The following is a 21,354-nucleotide window of genomic DNA, read 5'->3' as shown; positions in this document are numbered from 1 at the left end:
TGCTCCTTTAAATAGCTCATAAGTCTGTCCTTAGAGATGGCTCAGATGATCTCAAACATTCCTTAGTTATGATGCTATAGGCCTAGACTGCTGGCAGTCCTCTCGTGATACACCTTCCCTTGCTCTTTTCTCTTTTTCTACAATTCTATTAATTAAATTATTGTTGTTATCAATCTGTGTAATCTGTGTCTCCTAACCAGTTGAGGCAGATTGCCAACCCCCTCTACGTCTAGTTCTGGCAGAGGCATCTTTTTCTTAAATTATGGGTTTTCCTGTCTGCAGTTGCTTGCTGTGGATCGAAAAAAAGTTTTAACATTGTTGGCTTCCTTAGCGAGACAGTAACAATTGGTATTAGGCCTTGTATTAATTGGACTCATTTGAAGTGAGGAAACTGTATTCTTGAAGTGCCTTGGGACGCCATTTGTCGTAATTTGTAACTATGAAAATGAAACTGAAGTGAATCGAATTTAACTTCACAACTCAAATGCTATATTTAGGCTTTATTTAGGTTTTTCCGACCCCTCTTGCGTATTTTATTTAAAAAAAGAGTGACTAGCAACAAATCTAGCAACTTTTTTTTAGGTTTTACTGCCGACTGTTGAAGACTCTAATGTGAAAGCCTATATAGCTCTCTGTCCTCTCAGTGAGCAGTCGGTGCTGCCGTAAGCCCCTCCTCCTGTACCAAAGCACTTTCAGGTAGCCCGGTTCTCGCCCAGCAGCTGGTGCTCAGCTGGAGTGACAGGGCGAGACGTTCACCCTGCCGCGACTGTAAATGTCTTATCCTGCACTGGCCCAGAGCCATTGAAAATGAATTCTAATATATCAATTTAATCATAAATCAAGTCAATTATTATTCATGCAAGTTAAGTTGAAACTCGAATATGTTTTATTTGGCAAACAAACAAACAAAGAGCATTAATATTCCTTTGCTATGTCCATTTACACCTCAAATCTTTGAAGTTCACAAATCCAAGGACTCTGAGGACCAGAATGCTATTTTATACTGCCCCTGAGGTCTGCATCTTGTAAATACATTTAGTTAACAAAAAAGAAAAAATGGAGCAGCAAATAGCTACTTTCCTTTCCTTTGAGGGGTTGGCAAAAATACCAACAAGTCCTGACTGAACAACATCCGTCAGGCCTTTCATGTGACAACATGCTATTTCACACATTCTTTAGCTATTTTTATGTGCACTTTCACAGACTACAAAGGTGAAAGTACACAGGCGCTAATATAGATTTCACATAACTTACCTGTGACCCAGTGCTCTGCTCCTGCCTACTCCCTGTTAAACATCAACAACTTGTAGAAGTAGGCGTGAGCCTCTGCAGGTCTGTGAGTAGTATATAACAGAGGAGAAAAGGAATCAGAGTGTAAAGAGCATCATGGAGTTTTCTGCAACCGTGGTCTTGGCAGGGCTGATCTTGGCTCTTCTGTGGCTTTTTACTGTCAAAAACAGTAGTAAGCATCGTTTGCCTCCAGGACCCTTTGCTCTTCCTGTTATTGGAAACCTGCCACAAATAAACAAAAATGCACCTTTTAAAACGTTTCTAGAGGTGAGTTTAAGAATTGTTTTAATTTGCATAATTCACAGTTGAAATTGAACATATTTGGAGTATCCTGTAGTCTCTTATTTGCACCCTGACCTAGCAATGTTGGCTGTTTTTGCAAAAAAAAATCTTCTTGCCTTCAGTTTAGTAAAACTCATGGTCCTGTGATGACGTTATACCTGGGCTGGCAGCGGGTAGTTGTCCTGGTGGGGTATGACACGGTTAAAGGGGCCCTGGTGGACCAGGCAGATGACTTTACAGGAAGAGCACAAGTGCCATTTCTGCACAAAGCTACCAAAGGATATGGTAAGAACACAAGACACTGCAAATCTGGCATCTTTCAAGCCTGTGGTGTCTCACTGTAAGGATGTTCTCCAGGTCAGCGAGCTCAGCTTTTCTTTGAACAGGTTTGGGGATCAGTAATGGGGATCGCTGGCGCCAGCTGCGGCGCTTCACTCTGACAACCCTGCGAGATTTTGGGATGGGACGTAAAGGGATGGAGGAGTGGATTCAGGAGGAGAGCAAACACATGAGGGACCATATACAATCGTTTAAAGGTGTGTTTTTACAGAGAACTGATCCGAAAGAGCTTCTTTTGCATCTAGTCTTTTTGTATATGATATAGATGGTATGTAAAAAATATTGAATTGAAATTGAAATCTTTCAGTTCAGTAGCAGATATATTCCAAAAGAGCTGACTTGGAGTGAAGAAGTATGAAACTTTATTATGGTCACATTTGGAACTATGTATGTTTGCAGATGATGCATACTGCTCCCGTGATGTTTTAGGCATCTTGAGGAGCAAAAACAGCATAGGAGATTTATTAGATTGTTCAGTGTGTTTATCAAGCTTACACAAGCGGTGCACTTTGACCCTTTTCTGTCTTTGACACCAATTTAAGCTGAGTAAACTCTGGATGTAGCACAATATGCCTCACAAACTGCACGGCCAAAATGAGGGAAAAAAAACCCACTTGACTTCATGGACAAGAGTCCTTCCATCCATTTTCTTTACCTGCTGAATCCAATGCAGGGTCACAGGGGTTTGCCGGATCTCAGTTCAGTACAGGCAAAAGGGAGGGTTGCACCCTGGCCAGGTCTGGATGAGATGCATTTGGCAAAACCTGTGAAATCATCTTCGTCGTGAAACCAGACTGAGCTCTGAAAAACTATTGTAATACACAACCAGAGCTGTGAAGTGAAGAATTAAAAGCAAGAAATGCAATATCAGGTAAAGGCTTATCACATTTGATCCAACACAAAGAAAGCAAGAGCACAGAAACAATATGCAACCTGACCAGTGAACGTGAATGTTGTATTGATTTGCATTTTTAAACTGGAAAAGGTCCAACTGTTTGTATCAATAAAAGTTAATCATTTAATCAAAAGCTTGAATTTCAAAGGGTTGACCTATAAACCACATAGTCCTGGTCCAGGTAAACACAGGAACTGTGCAGGATCAGACATGTTACTGCTGCTATAAAATTGGTTATAACCGGTTTTAAGGGTGTGTTTAAAAACTTAAACATCATTTTACCATTTCTGGAGTAAAACTATAAGTGCATAAATGTGTTGGTTAGTAAAAATACATTCTCCACATACTTATTTCTCTTTTTTGTTTCTGAGAAGGGCATGTGCGAGACAAACCAAGTTGTGTTTTCCCTTTTTGGCTGCAGGTTCACCATTTGACCCAATCTTCTTGTTGAGTCGCACTGTGTCTAACGTGATCTGCTGCTTGGTGTTTGGCCAACGCTTCGGCTACGAAGACAAGCAATTCCTGCACCTGCTTGACATCATATCTCAGCTTGCAAAGATCAATAGCAGCCCTTGGGGTGTGGTAAGTGGAAGTTTCCCTCAAATGAAAACTGTAATATTCTAACATCTTCACAACAAGTTATGAGAACACATTCAATATCAGTTTACCAAATATGTATAGGTAACAGAATATTTGAATAAATAGGACTTCTGTTACATCTTCCAGCTGTACAACATCTTCCCCTGGCTCATGGAACGTCTTCCCGGTCCCCAGCACACTTTTTTTGCCCACGTCGGGGAACTTAGACAGTTTGTCATAACTAAGATAGAAGAGCACAAAGATACACTGGACCCCAGCTCCCCAAGAGACTTCGTTGACTGCTTTCTGCTCCGATGTGATCAGGTTTGAAAGAACAAATAAAAACCCTGAACAGTATAGCGTTAAAGATTATTTTATTGAGCATATTGCAAAAATTGTATATTATGTAATCTTTTTCCAAATGTGGATACAATATCTTGAGGCATTGAGAAAATGCACGTGACATCCTTGATCAAAACCCCACTGTTCTCTTTGCAGTGAGCCACTTTTCTGGTAGTTTTATTCTAAAATCCTCAAATCTTCCTCATCCCTTCTTCACGCACAAGCAATTGGCACTGATTCCTCTTTTTGACACAGTCTCATCACATTTTATACAATAAACCGACTAATGGTTGTTAAATCACTGCACCAAAGATAGGAAAGCTGAAGTAACCTAACTACCAGCTGGTGGGTAAAATACCTATCAATCTGACTTTGCCGTTGGTCCATTACTTTACTTTTAGTTCAGGTTTTTAGTGTAAGATCAGACGTGGATCACAAAACATTGTTTTCACTTTTTCCCTTTCAGGAAAAGGACAATCCCACCACAGAGTTCATCTATGAGAACTTGGTCTCAACAGTGATGAACCTGTTCCTGGCAGGAACAGAAACCACCAGCACCACCATTAGATATGGCCTCAGTGTGCTGATCAAACACAGTGACGTACAGAGTGAGTCTCCCTTATTTTCCAAAGACATTGTGGTCAGAAGTAAATGCTTGTCATTGTGGACACACCTTTAAATTAATGTGAATTTGCCTTCTCCAGAGAAAGTGCAGGAAGAGATTGATACAGTGATTGGAAGAAACCGGTGCCCTAATATGGAGGACCGTAAATCTCTTCCTTTTACCGATGCCGTTATCCATGAGATTCAGCGTTTTCTGGACCTGGTCCCCTTCAGTCTCCCTCACTATGCACTGAAGGACATCTCTTTCATGGGTTATACCATCCCCAAGGTAATCTTGGTTCCAATATATTACATTACAGTTAGCAGATGCTTTTATCCAAAGCGACTTAGAGAGGAATGCAATCAATCCATTATAACATAACTTAAGTCTTTTAGATCAAGGCAGGTGTAGATCCTGAAATCACCTTTAGTGTCAAAGATTTATGTTTTATTCAAGTTGCCACAGGTAGTCAGTGCAGCCCAGTGAGCAAAGGAGTGATGTGAGCACATCTGAGTTGATTAAAGACCAGACACACTCAGTGTGGTTATGCACATCTAAATCAAGCTATGGGCAACAATCTAGATAAGGATTAAACTGGAGTTTAAATCCAAGTATACATGCGCAAGAAGACAATCGATTATTGAGTGAAGTGCGTTCGAGTCCGCGATGCTACGTGGCGCCACACGCACTTTTGCGTTGGCGTTCTTCAGGTTAGTTCTTTGTTGGTCGTCTTCTTCTTGTCCTACTGTTTTGATATTCTTGCTTTCATGGTGTCGTCACTTCCAGAAGGGGGAGTCCCAGGGCAGTCACTAGCTCGGCTAAGCGTGGGTTACATGCCGGAATAACTCAAATTAGGGCTACATTATCTGGCACTAATAGCTCAACCTCAAGAGTTTCAGTTTGGTTCGACTACAGCCCAGCTAAGGTGTTTACATGGCTTTTTTAAATTCGATATCGGTCGGATTAAGGCAACAATTAAACTTTCTGTTAGTGCATGTAAAAGTACTGACTGGCACATTCTGAACCTTTTGTATTGGTTTAATCGCAGAAACTGGCGAGCCAGCTAGGAGGGCACTGTGTAAGGAACAGGAGTTGAGTTGCATATTGTGATAGCTGAAGTCTTATGTTTTGTGACATGACCTAGACACCGAGGCGACCTGGTCAGAGAAGGAAAACGTTTAATCAGTCATGACACCAAGGTTCTTTGTCATTTTTGTGGGAGCAACAGTAGTTGATACAATATTTACGCCAATAGTGACGCTGAATGAATGATGGGCAGGAAAAGCCAGGGCCTTAGGCTTAAGCAGCTAAAGGTGAAGGTGGTGACTCTTCATCTATGCAGACAGATCAGAGAGGCAAGCTGACATTTGTGCAAGATTGCTGGGTTGTCCAGTGGGAATGACAGAGTTGTGTATCATCTGCCTAGCAGTGACCAGAGGCTGTGTGATTGAATAATCTGGCCCAGAGCAGTGGTGTTTATTGCAAATGGAAGGAGCCCAAGTACGGAGTTTTGGGGAACCCCTGTGGAGAAGCGATGGAATGAAAATTTTTCCCTGGCAATATATTCATTTGAAATGTATTGTGCAGTATTGCAATTATTTAAAAACTCTGATCAAAAATAGCATTAAGACCACATCTGTAAATTGGAGATATGAAGTTCTTTGTTTTTCAAAAATTTCCCGTGGTCTGCATGAAATGTCTGTGACATGTTTTGGTGGTAAAAATACAGAAACACAGTACGAATGTTCCCTTTTCAAAAATGACCTCATGGTATGTTCATAGCATCTGATTTTAAGTGGGTGGAGTTGTCGTCTTAACTCCACTCATCTTCCTCAGGGTGTGTTTGATTGAAAGTTGTTACAGCTTTGTGCTACAGATCAGAGGTACAGCTGCGGTTGGAATAAATAATTTGAATGCATCCAATGTTCATGCCCCTCCTAACCTCTCTGCTGAACTCCAGAACTGTGATTGTGCATGCCAGAGCTTGTGGATCTGAGTTGTAGTGTGCCACCACAAGCAAATTACGTTACTATGGAAACCCGTGGCATGAGAAAACAGATACCTGTGAATAAATCAATAATGTAACAAATGGAGGTAAATCATTTTTAGAAATAAAAAAACATTGTTCAACTTTTTGACAAGCTGGTCCCTTTTAGTGATGCTCCCATTGCACTGTGAGAGGGAGAGGTTGAATATTATTGTCAGGACAGGGACTAGCTGGTTAGTACAGTCCTTAAGGAAATAAACTGTGATCCCATCCGGACCTGCTGCCTTCTTGGGATTTACTCTCCCGATTGTCCCCCGCACATCGTGCTCCATCACGGTGATAATGTCAGCTCATTGACCAATGGCCTCGAAAACGGCATAAAAGCCAATCAGATCTTTGGCAAGAGATTTGTCGGCGTTTGCCAGAGGAACATCCAGTGTACTTCAAGCAGTGGTGTGCAAATTTTTACTTGAAGCATTAGGCTGGGGGGAAGGGGGTGGGGTGGTTGTCTGGAGTGTTTATAGGACTGTGATTGACATTCTTTAAATGCCCCCCCATGGAAACTCGATCTAGAGGTGGTGCCAACAGAGAGAATTGTGTCTGACCAAATGATTGGTAATTTCAGATATGACAAAAATACACCTAGCAACTGCAACTATGACTACTTTGTCTCAACAGGGCACTCAAATTATTCCTCTGCTGCACTCTGTGCTGAAAGAGGAAAAGCAGTGGTCGACACCAATGTCTTTTAACCCTCAGCACTTCCTGGACCAGAATGGCAACTTCAAGAAAAACCCTGCATTCATGCCATTTTCTGCAGGTAAAAAAGTCAATCACATAATTGTTGAACCTGATTTCATGCTGGACAAAATATTTTGTGCCTTTAAACTTTTATGATTTTGTTTTTCTTCATAGGGAAAAGGTCCTGTGTTGGCGAGTCTCTGGCCCGAATGGAGCTTTTTATCTTTTTTGTAACGCTCCTACAGGATTTTACATTTTCCAGTCCTAAAGGACCAGACAGTATCGACCTTAACCCCGAATACAGCAGCTTTGCCAACATCCCTCGTAGGTATGATTTGATTGCCACACCGCGGTAAAAAGAGAAGTCTGACATCCCCTCAAGTGCAATTATAATACATTTTTAATACAATTTATAATTTGTAATCAGTATTGTAGGGTATTGTTCCTATAATATCTACTGTTTTCTCATTAACTGTGTACTATGAACAAGATAATTTTAGAAAATATCTTTCTTTTTGCTTTTAGTTCTAAGAACTGTTTTCAAGTATGCACGTCTGTATTTTGTATTTTTATTTTTTAAGTATATAATTCCTGTATTTTCTGTGAAATTGCTTTATTTGCTTTGCTACGAACAAAAAATAAATGAAAAGTTATTTTGAATTTAAGGTGCATCGGTCTTTTTTAAAATAAATTCTGTTCAGTGAATTTTAACAATTAGATGAAAAAAACACAAGCAATCAATGAAAAACAGTGCTAAAAAATAGTCATCATGACAAAAAAAAGTTGTAGGACCAGAAGAAATACAGAATAAGGTGGCTAAGCCAAACATCAGTCCATGTTCTATGGTACGATATAACCAGAGGTGGACAGAGTACTTGACCCCAGTACTTGAGTAAGAGTACAAATACTACTGGTCAAAATGTACTCCGTTACAAGTAAAAGTAGCTCAGTCAAAATATTACTCGAGTAAGAGTAGAAAAGTACTTGCTTTTAAAGGTACTTAAGTATCCAAAAGTAAATGCTTTTAAATTTACTTTAAGTAAACGTAAGAGTAAGAGTAAGAGTAAATTTCTTATTTTCCACATCAGTAAATTACTATATTTTTTCTAAATTAATTGTTGCGGCTATGTCTTGACAAACACACGAGTAAAAGTAAAAATATTTGTCTTGGAAATGTATTCAAGTAAGAGTAATAAGTACCAAAGAAATCTAATACTCAAGTAAAGTACAAATCCTCTGGATATGTACTTAAGTACAGTACTCAAGTAAATTTACTCCGTTACTGTCCACCACTGGATATAACAAACCCGCACCTCCTGAACCTAGTTAAGGAACGTCATGAGTGTCCTTCATCAACAGATTCACCTCGCTGACAGAAAGCAGATTTGGACATATTCCGTACTGAAACTAAAAGAAGGCTGATTCCAAACCCTTTAATAAAACCTAAAAAGATAAATTTAACGTGTCTCATGTTGAATATGCAGTCGAGTGCTCGCTCTCTCGTCACGTGACAACCCTATAATCACTCACGTTGCAAGATCAAATATTATTTTATTTTTTACCGTCAGTATTAGTAGGAAGCATCATCTGCCTCTAGGACCCTTTGCTCTTCCTGGCATAGGAAACCTACCACCACTAGTAAAGAATACATCCTTTCAAAGCTTTCTGGAGGTGAGTATGATAATTTTTTTAGTTTACAAAATTCACAGTTGAATTAGAACATATTTGGAGTATCCTGGGGTCTCTTATTTACACAATGATGTTTGAACACAAAAATCAATGTTTTCTGTTTTTGAAAATAATTCTTCTTGCCTTCAGTTTAATAAAACTCATCGTCCTGTGATGAAATTATACCTGGGCTGGCAGCAGGTCCCTGGTGGACCAGGCAGATGACTTCACAGGAAGAAGACCACTGCCATCTCTATTCAAGTCTACCAAAGATTTAGGTAAGAACACAAGACACTACCAATCGGTCATCTTTCAAGCCTCAGTGTAAGGATGTTCTCCAGGTCAGCGAGCTCAGCTTTTCTATGAACAGGTTTGGGGATCAGTAATGGGGAGCGCTGGCGCTTCACTCTGAAAACCCTGCAAGATTTTGGGATAGGGCGTAAAGGGATGGAGTGGATTCAGGAAGAGAGCAAACACATGGGGGACCACATACACTTATTCAAAGATCTGTTTTTACAGAGACCTGATTCAAATCTTCAACTCTCTTCACTTCAACAGACAACAGACTTTGAAGGGGACTCCAATTTTGATGCATTTTTCTGCAGAGGATTTGCCTTTTCATGGTGACTATAAACAGAAAGAAATTGTTCGGAAGACTTTTCATTCCCAACACAGTCCCAGTTTTAGTTTTCATTTGTAATGTCACTGTAAACAGTAATTCATTAATGGCTTATTTATGAGTCCTATTTGAAAATAAATGGTATCTTGTGTGGAGGACTTCATTTTGCATCATCCTCTCCCTACCACAGAATAGCCTAACATCAAAATAATTAAATATGATATTATTGTTTTTCTATTGGTTGTCTCATGAATGTGATCCACATCCTCTCAGTTTTCTTTTTCCCTGCTTGAAAAAAAAAAATCACCCGTTGCACATGGAATTTATTTGTTTATTTTTTACATGTAACATGATTCAAAATAGACTTATAAATAAATCCTGCTTTCACAGTGACTGTGCACATTTTTCTCTTGTTCAGTCTTCTCGTTGTTGGCTTGCATAAACACGCAGTGCAAACAACAGTTTGAGGAGGGGGAGCTAGAAAGTCGGTGGTATGCAAATGTCGTGCCACAAAGGGAATGCTGGTTCAGTTATTAGAAAGTTATTAATAATGGTCTTACGATAGTTATTAATAATGAATAAAAAAGATGACTCATCAAAATGAATTATAAAAATGAATGAATCAAAATGGGGCGCCACCTGACTTTATCAGGAAAAAATAACTAAACAGCAAAATGAGTCTCAAAGTATCTGTTATTCCATACGTGCCACCCTGTTGCCAGGGGTGGCCTTACAGAATAACAGTGAAGGAAGGGGTCCGAGCACAGACCTTTGCAACCATCAGCTATGACAAATATGTACAAAATAAACACAAACAACTTATCTCATCCAAATAAATCAGAATTTATTTACACAAGTGTTAAAAGATAATGAAACAACACGGGATAAATTTTGATGCCTAAACTACGCATAAACAACAGCTAACTAAACATTAAACACAAACTTCAGATCATCTGTGTGTGTGTGTGTGTGTGTGTGTGTGTGTGTGTGTGTGTGTGTGTGTGTGTGTGTGTGTGTGTGTGTGTGTGTGTGTGTGTGTGTGTGTGTGTGTGTGTGTGTGTGTGTGTGTGTGTGTGTGTGTGTCACGCCACGTAATGTGGACCAAAAGGAAAATGACGGACAACGTCACGTCGTGTAAACCAAAAGGAAAATGGTGGACAACGTCACGTAAGATCTCAAAGAGAGAGTTTCTCTGCCCAGACACAAAACAGTATCTTACGTGGATCTTTGTAATTGAAGAAAAAGGTGGTTTGGTCTGGCCAGCCAGCATTCCCTGGTAAACAGCTGGATGGTTATGCTCTGCAGGTGACCCTGGTGAAGAGTGGCTCTCTCTCTCCTGCTCTCCTCGTCTCCGTGTGGAGGAGGGGATGCAGCATGGGCACTGCAGCTGGGCCTCCTTCAACTCCAGGTCGGCCCGAAGGCGTTCACGTTGGGGCATGCAAGGGTCCCTCGTTTGGCTCATCTGGGGCTCGGAACGTTTGCAGGTCACTCGTTGCAGGGCTGCAGACTATTGTTGCCAATTCAAGCGGCCCCTGCTGCGTTTTTGTCCAATGAGGGTGCAATTCCTTATTACCAAAAGGCCGTCAATGCAAAGCCTGTGTTGGACCACACCCAGTGATCATATGGACTGTTATAAATGTATATGAACAATTTCAGGATTATGAAGACCAGTAAAGCCAGACTTTGGCCCTTCTTCCTGAAGTCAGAGTTTTACGACCCCCTGCTGCTAACTTCTGGTCATCTCGGCCTGGCTCGAGATAGTAAGTTTATGACCCGCGCTGCATGGCCCCAGATCAAGCAGGACAGCGAAAACCCAGGAAACCAGGTCCCTGCCAGGCCCCAAAAGGGGGGTACTGCCTCTTTGAACAGACCCAAAACCTATAAATACCAGCAACCCCCCCAGCCTGAAACCCGCTTTAATGTGCCTCCTAAAATGGCCACCTTGCCATGAACTACAATCCCCAGCATGCCTTGCGTGGGGGGGCGGCGCCTACAAGCGGCTCGCGTAGGATCAAAACCCTGCCGCTGCTCCCTTTTTCTCTCTCTTCCGATCAAGCTTCAGTCCTGAGCAGCTGGATCTTTTGGCTGCGGGCCAAAGATCCCATCTCCTCCTCCCCCCCCTGGGAGGGGGGAGAGAAGATCCCGCGGAGCGTTGCTCCACGGCCGGCCCATGCTCTGCATCCCGTCGCTCCAGCTTGGCCTGGAGATCCGCTGCGGCAGCGCTCCGTCCCTCCTGCTCCTCCTAACCTTTTCCCTGCTTGAGTTCCCTTAGCCCGGAAGCCAGACTCTTCCAGGTCCGTGAGCCCGCGCCTTGGTGAAAGACGGCGACGGCCCTGATTCCAGTGGACTGTCCTCGCACGCCTGGAGGCGCGTCAAGAGGCTCTGTGATCGGAGAGACCTGCCCAGCTGTGCGCACGCAGCAAGACTGCATCTCTTTTCAAAGGAGGAACGTGGAGAGCAAGCTGAGCGGCTGCCCGCCCCGGGGAACCCCTGCAGGATCGTCCTGCCCGTGAGGTCCCCACAGGACTGAGCCGAGCCGAGCCGCATGGTGGAGCCGAGAGAAACGAGGCCGCATCGGACTGGAACCCCGACAGAACCCGCAGCTTCCCGATCCCGACCGGAATGCGTGAGGTCTTGAGTCTGAGTGTACTAGTTTAATTGAGAGCGTTCCAGAGCTAAATCTGTGTTCAGAGCTGAGTTTACTGCATACATCACTATCATTTCATTTTTATTGATTGTTGTTTTTCTAGTTAATTAATGGTTTTATAATGATGTAGTGTGCCATCAGGATTTATTTGGGTATTTATTTACATCTGCTCTGATACCCGTATGTAAATAAATTCTGTTTGATTTTTAATGAGTGGTTTCTGTTGTTTCATGCAAATTTTGGTCATATCTGATTGTTGCTCGAATCTGCACGCCTTCAACATTATTCACCAGTAATAACAGCTCTTACTGTGTTCTGGTGGATAATCCCTATTTTGAGACTGATTTTCTGCTGTTAAAAGTTATCATTTCCCTGGATTAAGGCCCAGGGTGGTGCCCCGAGGATGTTATTTATCATATTGGTCATTCAATTTGATAAATAGTCCATCCATCCATCCATTATCTATACCCGCTTTATCCCTTGCGGGGTCACGGGGGTCTGCTGGAGCCTATCCCAGCTCATTTCAGGTGAGAGGCAGGGTTTACACCCTGGACAGGTCACCAGTCCATCACAGGGCCACACATATACACACAAACCATGCTCACAACCACACTCACATCTACGGGCAATTTAGAATCACCAATGAACCTAATATGCATGTTTTTGGACTGTGGGAGGAAGCCGGAGTACCCGGAGAAAACCCACACAAGCACGGGGAGAACATGCAAACTCTACACAGAAAGGCCCCTGCCGGGCCTGGGAGTCGAACCGGGGACCTTCTTGCTGTGAGGCAACAGTGCTAACCACTAAGCCACCGTGCTGCCCTGATAAATAGTCAACTTTATTAATTATTAATAATTATTAATACAATTATTAATAACCCTTCGATAACTGGACAGCCAAGCTACCTGAGTTGCACAACACCTGCAAGGGCTTTGCGTCATTATGGAGGTTCCTTTGATTCAAACCATGTGGTCAACGTGAAGAAATTGAGGCTGGGCTCAGAGTTGGGCCTCAGAGCTAGGCCTCAGAATTAAAATTAAGTCTTCCCATGTGCAACACAGAGCTGTGGCCCTACATCCGCCCTTAGGCCTGATGACCGGGATGCTGGTCGTAGTCATTGGAGCTACCAACGGTGCAACAGTCCATGTGTTGCACAGTCCAGGCTAAAGGCTTTGTGTCTGTGCTGAGTTGAGGCAATGTCTGGGCAGAGACTCTAAAAACCATAACTATTAACATGACAAACGGAATTTTTCAAAACCAAACAGTCTTAATGTTGCTGTTTCAGAACTGTATAGAAAGACAAGTAGGAAAAGAAGTATAGGATCTGTTAAAGGTTAGAATGATTCCAGGTGTTTGATTGAATCATCTAGTTGTGTGCTTGAAGCGTTGATGTGCAGTATACTTCAAAACAAACTACCAATGTAATTGTTCTGTACGGAGCCCCTCTGGTGACATTTGAAAAAAATTAAATAATGCGTGGCCATGCATTAATAACTCGTGGCCACGAGTTAATCAATGCGTGGCCACGAGATAATTAATGCATGGCCACGAGATAATTAATGCGTGGCCACGAGTTATTAATGCGTGGCCACGAGTTATTTTATTTTTTTCAAATGTCACATGTTATTACTACACTCGCCATGACAATACTCTTGCTCTTTAATATAAATAAACTACAATTACCGTTATTAATGATGAATAACCATGCCACCAAGGAAGTTGCATCCACGAAGTCCAGACAGTAGGTTATAATGCCATCCATGAGTAAAATAATGCGTGGGCACGAGATACATAATACATACATAATAACATTATTTTATTTTTTTTCAAATGTCACCAGAGGGGCTCCGTAGTTCTGTGATAATTGCTAGATAATAAAAAAAATTTTAAAGCAGCACAATGTAACTTTCAGCTTTTGTTAAGTTTGGCGGCTCCTTTGCTTTACCAGAAAGAACACTACGTTTCCCATGAGCACCAGCGCGTACTGCCGGAAAGATCCTGTCCCCGTCGCGTGCATTTGTGCCTCCTCCGATAAAACTTTTATTTTCTTTGTTTTTTTCGCTGCTTCGGCCATGATACCAGCTTCTCCTGAGCTCAAAATTACATAGTGCCAGTGAAGGGGATACAGACCCCCTCAGACCATGACAGAGGTGTCATTAAACCTGTTGTAAGTTGATGTACCATCACAATGATATGGAAATATTATATTAAGGTGGAAAAGTTACATAGTGCTGCTTTAAATGGTGTTGAAAGCATGCAAATTGTGAGTGTAGGCATGCGGTTACTACTTAACACTCAAAGGTAACCTACCTACCTTTCAGCTGTGGAGCTGATTTCCACTTCTGGGGGAGAAAATCTCTATGGCTCACCAGAATATTTTGGTACAGATGGTCTCTGTGCCAAGAAAAATAATTTGTTCTCCAAAGATATGGAGAAGGTAGGTCAAGGTGGGGTTTCAAACCACTTGAACCAAGCTTTTGTCCAGCAGGGAAAAGTTCCTGAAATTTGGACTCCTCACGGTCTTCAGATTATGACTCACTGTGTTTCGGATTCATTACTTCGTCTCGAAGGCACTGAGCAGTGGGCCTGAGGGTGACCGGGTCTGCTCACTTTTAGTCTGGCCCCCCTTTCCTCCCTTTGTACCTGGGGGGCAGCACTTGAATTTCATCCCTGGTGTGGAAGTCTGGGACTGTGCCTGTAGTAGTATTTTTGGCTACTTGCTGTCTCTCTTAGCTCAGACAGGATAACCAGACGGGATAACTGCTGGATCCTCTCTCTCGCCCTATGCTGGCCAGCATAGGGCAGTGGGACCAGTGACTATTTTGTCCGTCAACTAGTTTTGAGGATGCTTTGCCATCTCGCAGGAAGAGGTCTGAGCCAAACATTATATTAGTGAAGTAAATAATGTCACTAGAAAAAAAAAAAGATTAAAACAATTAAAAATTAAAAAACAAATAATTAAAACTAAAAAAAATAAATAAATAATGTTATTCAAAATTAATATTGGAAAAAGAAATATTGGATTATTTTACACAGATTTGACACAAAGCTGGTATATTAAAAGCCTCACACGGGGCACCATTTATGTTTTGCCACGAAGGGAGTGCTAGTTAAGTTATTAGAGAGTTATTAATAATTGTCTTACAATAGTTATTTATAATTAATAAAGAAGATGACTTATCAAAATGAATCATCAAAATGAATAACCTGCGTTTGGGACTCTTTGCTGTTGGGCTTGTCTGGGTGCTCCTTGTTGGGGGGTTTTCGTGCTCTGTGCCCATTTCCGCTTCCCCCCGCTTGCAGCTGGCGCGCCTTTGGGTCTGGGGTTCCCGCTTTCATTGGGGCGGGTGCCGACCCGCCGGCGTCAGCTGTCAGGGGGGCTGGCCTTTCGCAAGATGGGGGTTGTTGCCCTGGAGGGTGTGAACCTCTTGGCCCCGCGGTCGGCCTATGCCGGATGGCTGGTGCTTGGCTGGGTTCAGGTCCATCGTCGCGGGCTGCCTTCTCCCGTGGTCATGGGGTCTCTTCCTGGGGCTTCCCTCTGTCACCTGCTGGGAGAGAGCAGAGCTTGCTGGTGGGGGGTTTCTTCCTGTCTCTTTTTTGGTCCTCCGTGGGGCTGTTGGTGGCCTGAGTTAGGGTTTCTTCCTTGTCGGCTTTTGATATCTCGGGTGGCGTGGGTTGTGCCCTTCCTCCTCCACTCTTGTTGCAGTTCAGGTAAAGCCTTGTTTTCAATTTGCACACACAAATACTACTCACTTGGAATGGTTCCTGTTTTTGTCTCTGCCTTTTTCTGTTTTTGTTTGTTTTTCTCTCTTGCAGATTCCAAAGGTTTGTGTGCCTGTTATGTGTTTTCATGCTTTTCCTCAGCTCTCATATATAGTTAAAAAAAAGAAAGTAAGAAAAGATTGATGAAGTGATAATAAATGTGAATTAGAGGAAGACAGATATATGTGTGTTAAATTAGAAAAAAGTAATCTGTGTATGTCAGTTATCAAAGTATTAGTAAAATAAAAGTAAAAAAAAAAGAAAAAGTAATTGCTCCTGTTGCATAAAAGAGGGACTTACTTTACCACATCTAAGATAATGGAAATCAAGATTTATAATCCACTTTCAGATAAGAATCTCTTTCTTCAACAAATTCACAATTTTTTTCATCACAAACATCCCTTATGTGGAAATATTGTGAATGTTAAGTAATGTATACATTGCTGCTCAGTCTTTGCATAACAGCCAGCGAAGCCAAACAGATAAGGTCTCAGCTGGTTTAGTAATTTCTGTTCACACAAAACCAGTCCACCATTTGACATGCATGGTGTTATACTTTCTTTGATAAACAGGCCTTGAATGTCAATCTAAAGCTTGTTTTTTCTACATAAATCAGAAATTCAGCCTGTGGGCCATGTCTCTAGTTTTACCGCTTCTAACCCTCCTAATTTTCTGTGAGTGATTCTTAGGGGAGGGGAGGCTATGATAATGAGGCTCTGTGCTGATTGGCTGCCTGAATCATGTGTAGCAGGGGAGGGCACAAAGCCTCGCTCCGGGCCAGAAGAGCAGGGGCTCCGTACACAAAGCGTGTCCCATGAGAGAAGCTTCGGCGACAAAATAAATTCCATTGCTTTATTTTTTTTTGTATTGGACTGTCCTAACTGGCCGCGAGTTTAACGGTTTCAGTGTGGACAGAGAGCGTCCGATGTCACGCAGCTCGACGCGATAGTCGGACGCTCTCATTCAGTTACACGGTGGAAACGGATCTTAAAGCCTGAATTACGGTTCTGCGTTAAATCGACGCGTACCCTACGCCGTAGACTCTGCGTTGGTGTAACGCGGAACCATAAATCAGCCTTTAGTTACCTGAAGAGGGATCCGGGTCACCTCGTCTTCACACAGGAAGATTTAATTGAATTCGAAACAGTTATTTACTCCGATTCCTCATTTAATTTCTTATGTTACAAGACAAATGAATCATGTTAGCTGTAAAGAAATCAGAGCACTGAATTTTCACAAATGGCAACTATATTGTTAAAAAAAATAAAAGAACATAAGTTGTATAAATAACATGTATGCACTATTGCTGGCTCAAGGAAGGATCGTGCGTCTTCTGAAGGTGTCGTTGAACAGCTTCAGGTGCTTGGAAGATCTGAAACCATAAACAGAAGAAAAATGTATTACTAATAGAGCTCCGGTGTTACCTAACGAGTGAGTGGCTCCGTTAGGGAACACTGGAGCCATCGGGGCCCTCACCGGTCCGGTCCGGTGAGGGGCCCCGGTGTGTGGCCTCCGGTGCTCCGGAGCTAAGCTAAATACTTAGCTCATACTTGTAGACAAATATAAATAACATAAAAAAATAACGTAACTTACCGCTGACTCGTGTGCAGTTGCCGGGTCCGTTGCCGGGTCCGTGCTGTGGGCACTGATCCTTTTATGAGGGTAAGTGTCGATGCAAAAACTGTCCCCTCGCTGTGGAAACAGCCACACGATTCCCCGCTTCGGAACAATGGCGGACGCTCCAGCTGGCGGAGTTGGTTGTGGGCGTGGTTTCAGCAGCGGGGGCCGACCTATGGATTCTGCTCCTGTCGTTACGTAACGACGGGAGCAGATTCTGAACGGCTCGTAGAAGTCACATGACACTGGAAGATTCAGCCGGTACAGACACTGCAGAATTTGGTGGCATTTCATCTTTTCTGTGTTGGCAGGGTGAGGGGAGACCACTTTATATATGTTAAAACAAGAAAAAACTTGTTTTTCATAATAGGTCCGCTTTAAGACTTTTTAAGAGTGACATTTTTTTGTGCTCATGCTTGTACGTGTTGTGCAATCACTGGGCACGGCTGTTCAACTTGTTGACACGAATATCTCACATGGTAGCAGTTCAGTGCATTTAGCTTTGTACATATCTAAATGACCCGCTCTGGATGCACAACACATTAAGATGTGAAGGTACAGCAGCAGAAGATAATAGTGGTGTCACTCCTGTCAACTCTCATAACAGACAAGCTGGGTGTTTTTGCTCTGAAAAGGGGTCATAAGTGAATGAGAGACACACAGTAAAGAGTATGAGAAGCTGAAACAAGGTTAAAGGTGTTATGTCAATAACACCCAGTCCTTTTCAGACAAACAGTCAAATCCTGTTACAAAATCAAGAGGGAACATAGTCGAGATCAATACAGTCAGTGATTTACCGTACCATCAAAAATGTTTAGGGAAACAAAAGTCAGCAGTTTTGTGGCAGGGTGGAGGTGCAGCCACTCAGGTGATTGGGAACAGGTGTTCCCAATCAACCTCTCCACCCTGCCTGCCTTCATAAGAAGGAGGCGGCGGACTGAAGCTGAAAACACGTGTGTTAGTGTGTTTGGAAATAAAGATGTTCGTGCACAAAACCCCGTGTCCTCTCTGTTCCGTCGGTCGGGCCCCGTAGCACTCGCCGTGCTACAGGTTTACTCACCAATCCAAAAGAAATGTTGGAAGTTCAGCATCAAACGGCCTTTCATTGTCTTCCACAAGCTTTAACAGGGCCACCTTACGAATGCCCTCACTAACCCTTGTCCTGATTTCAGCCTTTTGCCCCTCTCTGTGAAGGAGCAGAGGTTTGGGAATGACGTTCCACTTGCTGAGCCCCCCCAGTATGGCAAATGTAGGGGTGGGGTAAGCTAGGGCCATGACAGCCCACAACGGAAAACTGTAGAGCTGGAATCCCTACAAGCAAAAGTAGACCAATTGAAGGCCCAGGTCCAGCAGCAGCCCCCGGCACTTGTGCCTTTGTCCGAAACATGTGATTCAGTGGATGATCAAGATGATGCTATGCACACGAGAGCTTCTACTTTGGCTGCAGAGCATTAGCATCTGTAATCCTAGGAGCGAGACTTCCCACATCCAATCATTTCGTGAGGGGGAGCCCCCAAACATGGAGGTGTGGGATGGATCTGAGGAGCTCAGGCAGCACAGTTCGATAAGTGGCCCCTGTCCACTGTGTGCAAGGCTTCGAGCAGTACTTGGTCAGGTCGGCTTGAATGACAGCCCTGTTGCTTGTGCTGTGGGGAATCCATTATTTCACAACAACGATCTTCCAAGCACACGACTTACTCACAAAGATTAAATTTAAATTTGAGGCACTTTGAAAAAGTTATTTTTTTTAACACTTTTTGTACGTATAAAGAAACATACAGATATGATGCAAATATAGTATTTCTTTATATGTTTTGCAAATTACAATTCTGGAAACTACTACCAAGATCTTATCCTTAATCATTTGTTGCACATTTTTAGCAAAAATGTTGTGTGACGTTTGTAACCATGCAACTTAACACGTAATAATGGTTCAAAATGACAATTTCTTTCATTTTTTTCCTAAAACGTAAATATTCCCAGCTCATTACAGGCGGGAGTTAGGAGTACACACTGGACAGGTCACCAGTCCATTGCAGGGCCATATAGACAAACAAACATAAATGCCTCCAGGTAATTTAGATTCAGCCTAAAATCCTGTTTTTTGGACTATGGGAGGAAGAGTACCTGGAGAAATGAGGAGGAGGAGCATGAGGAGAACATATGAAGAGACCATGAATCTCCAGACTCCAGCCGGCCCAAAGTGTCAAACCGGGAACCATTTGTGTGATCAATTAAAAAATGCAATAATTTCACCTATTTTTAAAAGTTAATTACACAATTAACTTAACAATACCGTATTTTATAGCAATTCAGAAAACAACTTTTTTATTCGCAGTGTTTTGCTGAAGACATATAAATAATGAGGTGAGGTATTGGTTGTGTGACAGTCTCAAAAATTGAGACCCCCACTGCAAGAAGGGTTCTGAGGAATCAGACTAGGCAAAGTAAAAGTATGCATACTTTGCAGGAAATTCATGATTTTCCCGAGTAGAACACTTATCAAGGATTTTGATTCAATGCTTTATTTTACTATACGTAGGCTAAATCAATACACAATACAATGTGTGTGTGACATTTTACACTTCACCTCACCATCCTCCCAGCTCCCCCCACAGTCTTTAGCCCCTTTCACACAGCCAGTTCGAGGCGGGAACGTTGCGCCTTTAAGCCGCCTCGCTGTTCTGTGTGAAAGTCACGGAGGCGGAATGGGGGGGCCAAGTGGCCCCACCAATAAGCCGGCAGCGGAGGTAGTCACAGAGCCGAAACGGGGTCTGTGTGAATGACACAGCTGGCATGCCGGCATGCCACTAGACGCTGACGCTGTCGTCACGCCTCTGATTGCGGAACGCCGGCATGCTGTGTGAATTTACAGACGGGAGCGGCGTTATGCCGGCGTTGTATGGTTCTGTGTGAACCAACAAAGGCGGCGTATTGGCAGGACTTCTTTACACCAATATTGCGGAATCTCTGTGTGAAAGGGGCTTCTGGTTAACTGCCTCTCAGCCATAAAATCTTGGATGACAACCAACTTCCTCAAACTGAACAGCAATAAGACGGAGCTCATGGTTGTGGCCCCCAAGTCACTGCTCCGGAAGGTTGGAGATCTGCTCATCCGGGTGGACGGCTGCACCATCACGCCATCCTCCGAGGTCCGTAATCTGGGCGTCATCTTGGACTCCACCCTCTCCTTCCAGTCACATATCAAGTCGGTCACCAAATCTGCATTCTACCACCTCAGAAACATCGCACGTCTCCGTCCCTCACTCTCTGACTCTGTGGCAGAAACACTCATCCATGTTTTCATCACCTCCCGACTGGATTATTGTAATGGAGTCCTGTCTGGGGTTCCAAGTAAAACCCTGGACAGGCTCCAGTATGTGCAGAATTCAGCTGCCAGGGTTCTCACCCACACCAAGCCCTGGCAGCACATCACCCCCACCCTCATCCACCTCCACTGGCTACCTGTTAAGTTCCGCATTCGGTACAAACTCCTCCTACTCACCTACAAATCCCTTCACACTCTGGCCCCCCAGTACCTGTCCGACCTCCTTCATCACCACACTCCCTCCCGGAACCTGCGGTCTTCAGACGCTGGTCTGCTCTCCATCCCCCGGACCAGACTGAAGACGTTTGGGGACAGAGCCTTCAGTGTTGCTGCCCCCACCCTTTGGAACTCTCTCCCTGCTGTAATCCGTGACTCCCCTTCTCTGGACAGTTTTAAAACACATCTCAAAACCCACCTTTTCACCCTGGCTTTTCCCCATTAGTGCCCCCCCCCCCCCCCCCCCCCTGTCGTTTTGTCCCGATGGTGTTTTGTTTTGTTTGTTCTTCCTTGGTTTTCCTTTTTCAAGGCATCCCTTGAAAAGGCCTATGATCTGTTAAGCGACCTTGGGTTCTTTGAAAGGCGCTATATAAATGCAAGTTATTATTATTATTATTATTATTACACAGAATCATGGGTACTTCTAACAAAAAA

At 43.1% G+C, this 21,354-nt stretch overlaps 1 protein-coding gene and 1 long non-coding RNA gene across 2 annotated transcripts; both read left to right on the top strand.

Moving 5' to 3' along the window:
- Positions 1-1,367: 1,367 nt before the first annotated feature.
- On the top strand, positions 1,368-7,687 carry LOC133442012 (cytochrome P450 2F3-like). The gene is made up of 9 exons (XM_061719879.1): positions 1,368-1,557; positions 1,695-1,857; positions 1,959-2,108; positions 3,228-3,388; positions 3,533-3,709; positions 4,194-4,335; positions 4,432-4,619; positions 6,997-7,138; positions 7,234-7,687. The coding sequence occupies exons 1-9, from the start codon at positions 1,387-1,389 to the stop codon at positions 7,413-7,415; spliced, it is 1,476 nt and encodes a 491-aa protein (XP_061575863.1). The 5' UTR covers positions 1,368-1,386; the 3' UTR covers positions 7,416-7,687.
- A 549-nt stretch (positions 7,688-8,236) lies between these two features.
- LOC133442015 (uncharacterized) lies at positions 8,237-10,344 on the top strand. Its single transcript, XR_009782507.1, has 3 exons — positions 8,237-8,730; positions 8,878-9,005; positions 9,286-10,344. It is a non-coding gene; the product is annotated as an uncharacterized LOC133442015 (long non-coding RNA).
- Positions 10,345-21,354: the final 11,010 nt, after the last annotated feature.

The sequence above is a fragment of the Cololabis saira genome, chromosome 4 (assembly GCF_033807715.1).
Source record: "Cololabis saira isolate AMF1-May2022 chromosome 4, fColSai1.1, whole genome shotgun sequence".
In the NCBI taxonomy this organism is placed as follows: domain Eukaryota; kingdom Metazoa; phylum Chordata; class Actinopteri; order Beloniformes; family Belonidae; genus Cololabis; species Cololabis saira.
The sequence above is the reverse complement of the archived record's forward strand: the minus strand, read 5'-3'. Positions and strand labels throughout refer to the sequence as shown.

What these genes read in the sequence shown, in the direction of transcription:
- LOC133442012 (XM_061719879.1), top strand. Translation starts at nt 1,387, where the DNA reads ATGGAGTTTTCTGCAACCGTGGTCTTGGCAGGGCTGATCTTGGCTCTT. An exon ending in CTTTTAAAACGTTTCTAGAG is followed by an intron (nt 1,558 to 1,694) that starts GTGAGTTTAAGA and finishes TCTTGCCTTCAG; the next exon opens with TTTAGTAAAACTCATGGTCC. An exon ending in TTCTGCTCCGATGTGATCAG is followed by an intron (nt 3,710 to 4,193) that starts GTTTGAAAGAAC and finishes TTTCCCTTTCAG; the next exon opens with GAAAAGGACAATCCCACCAC.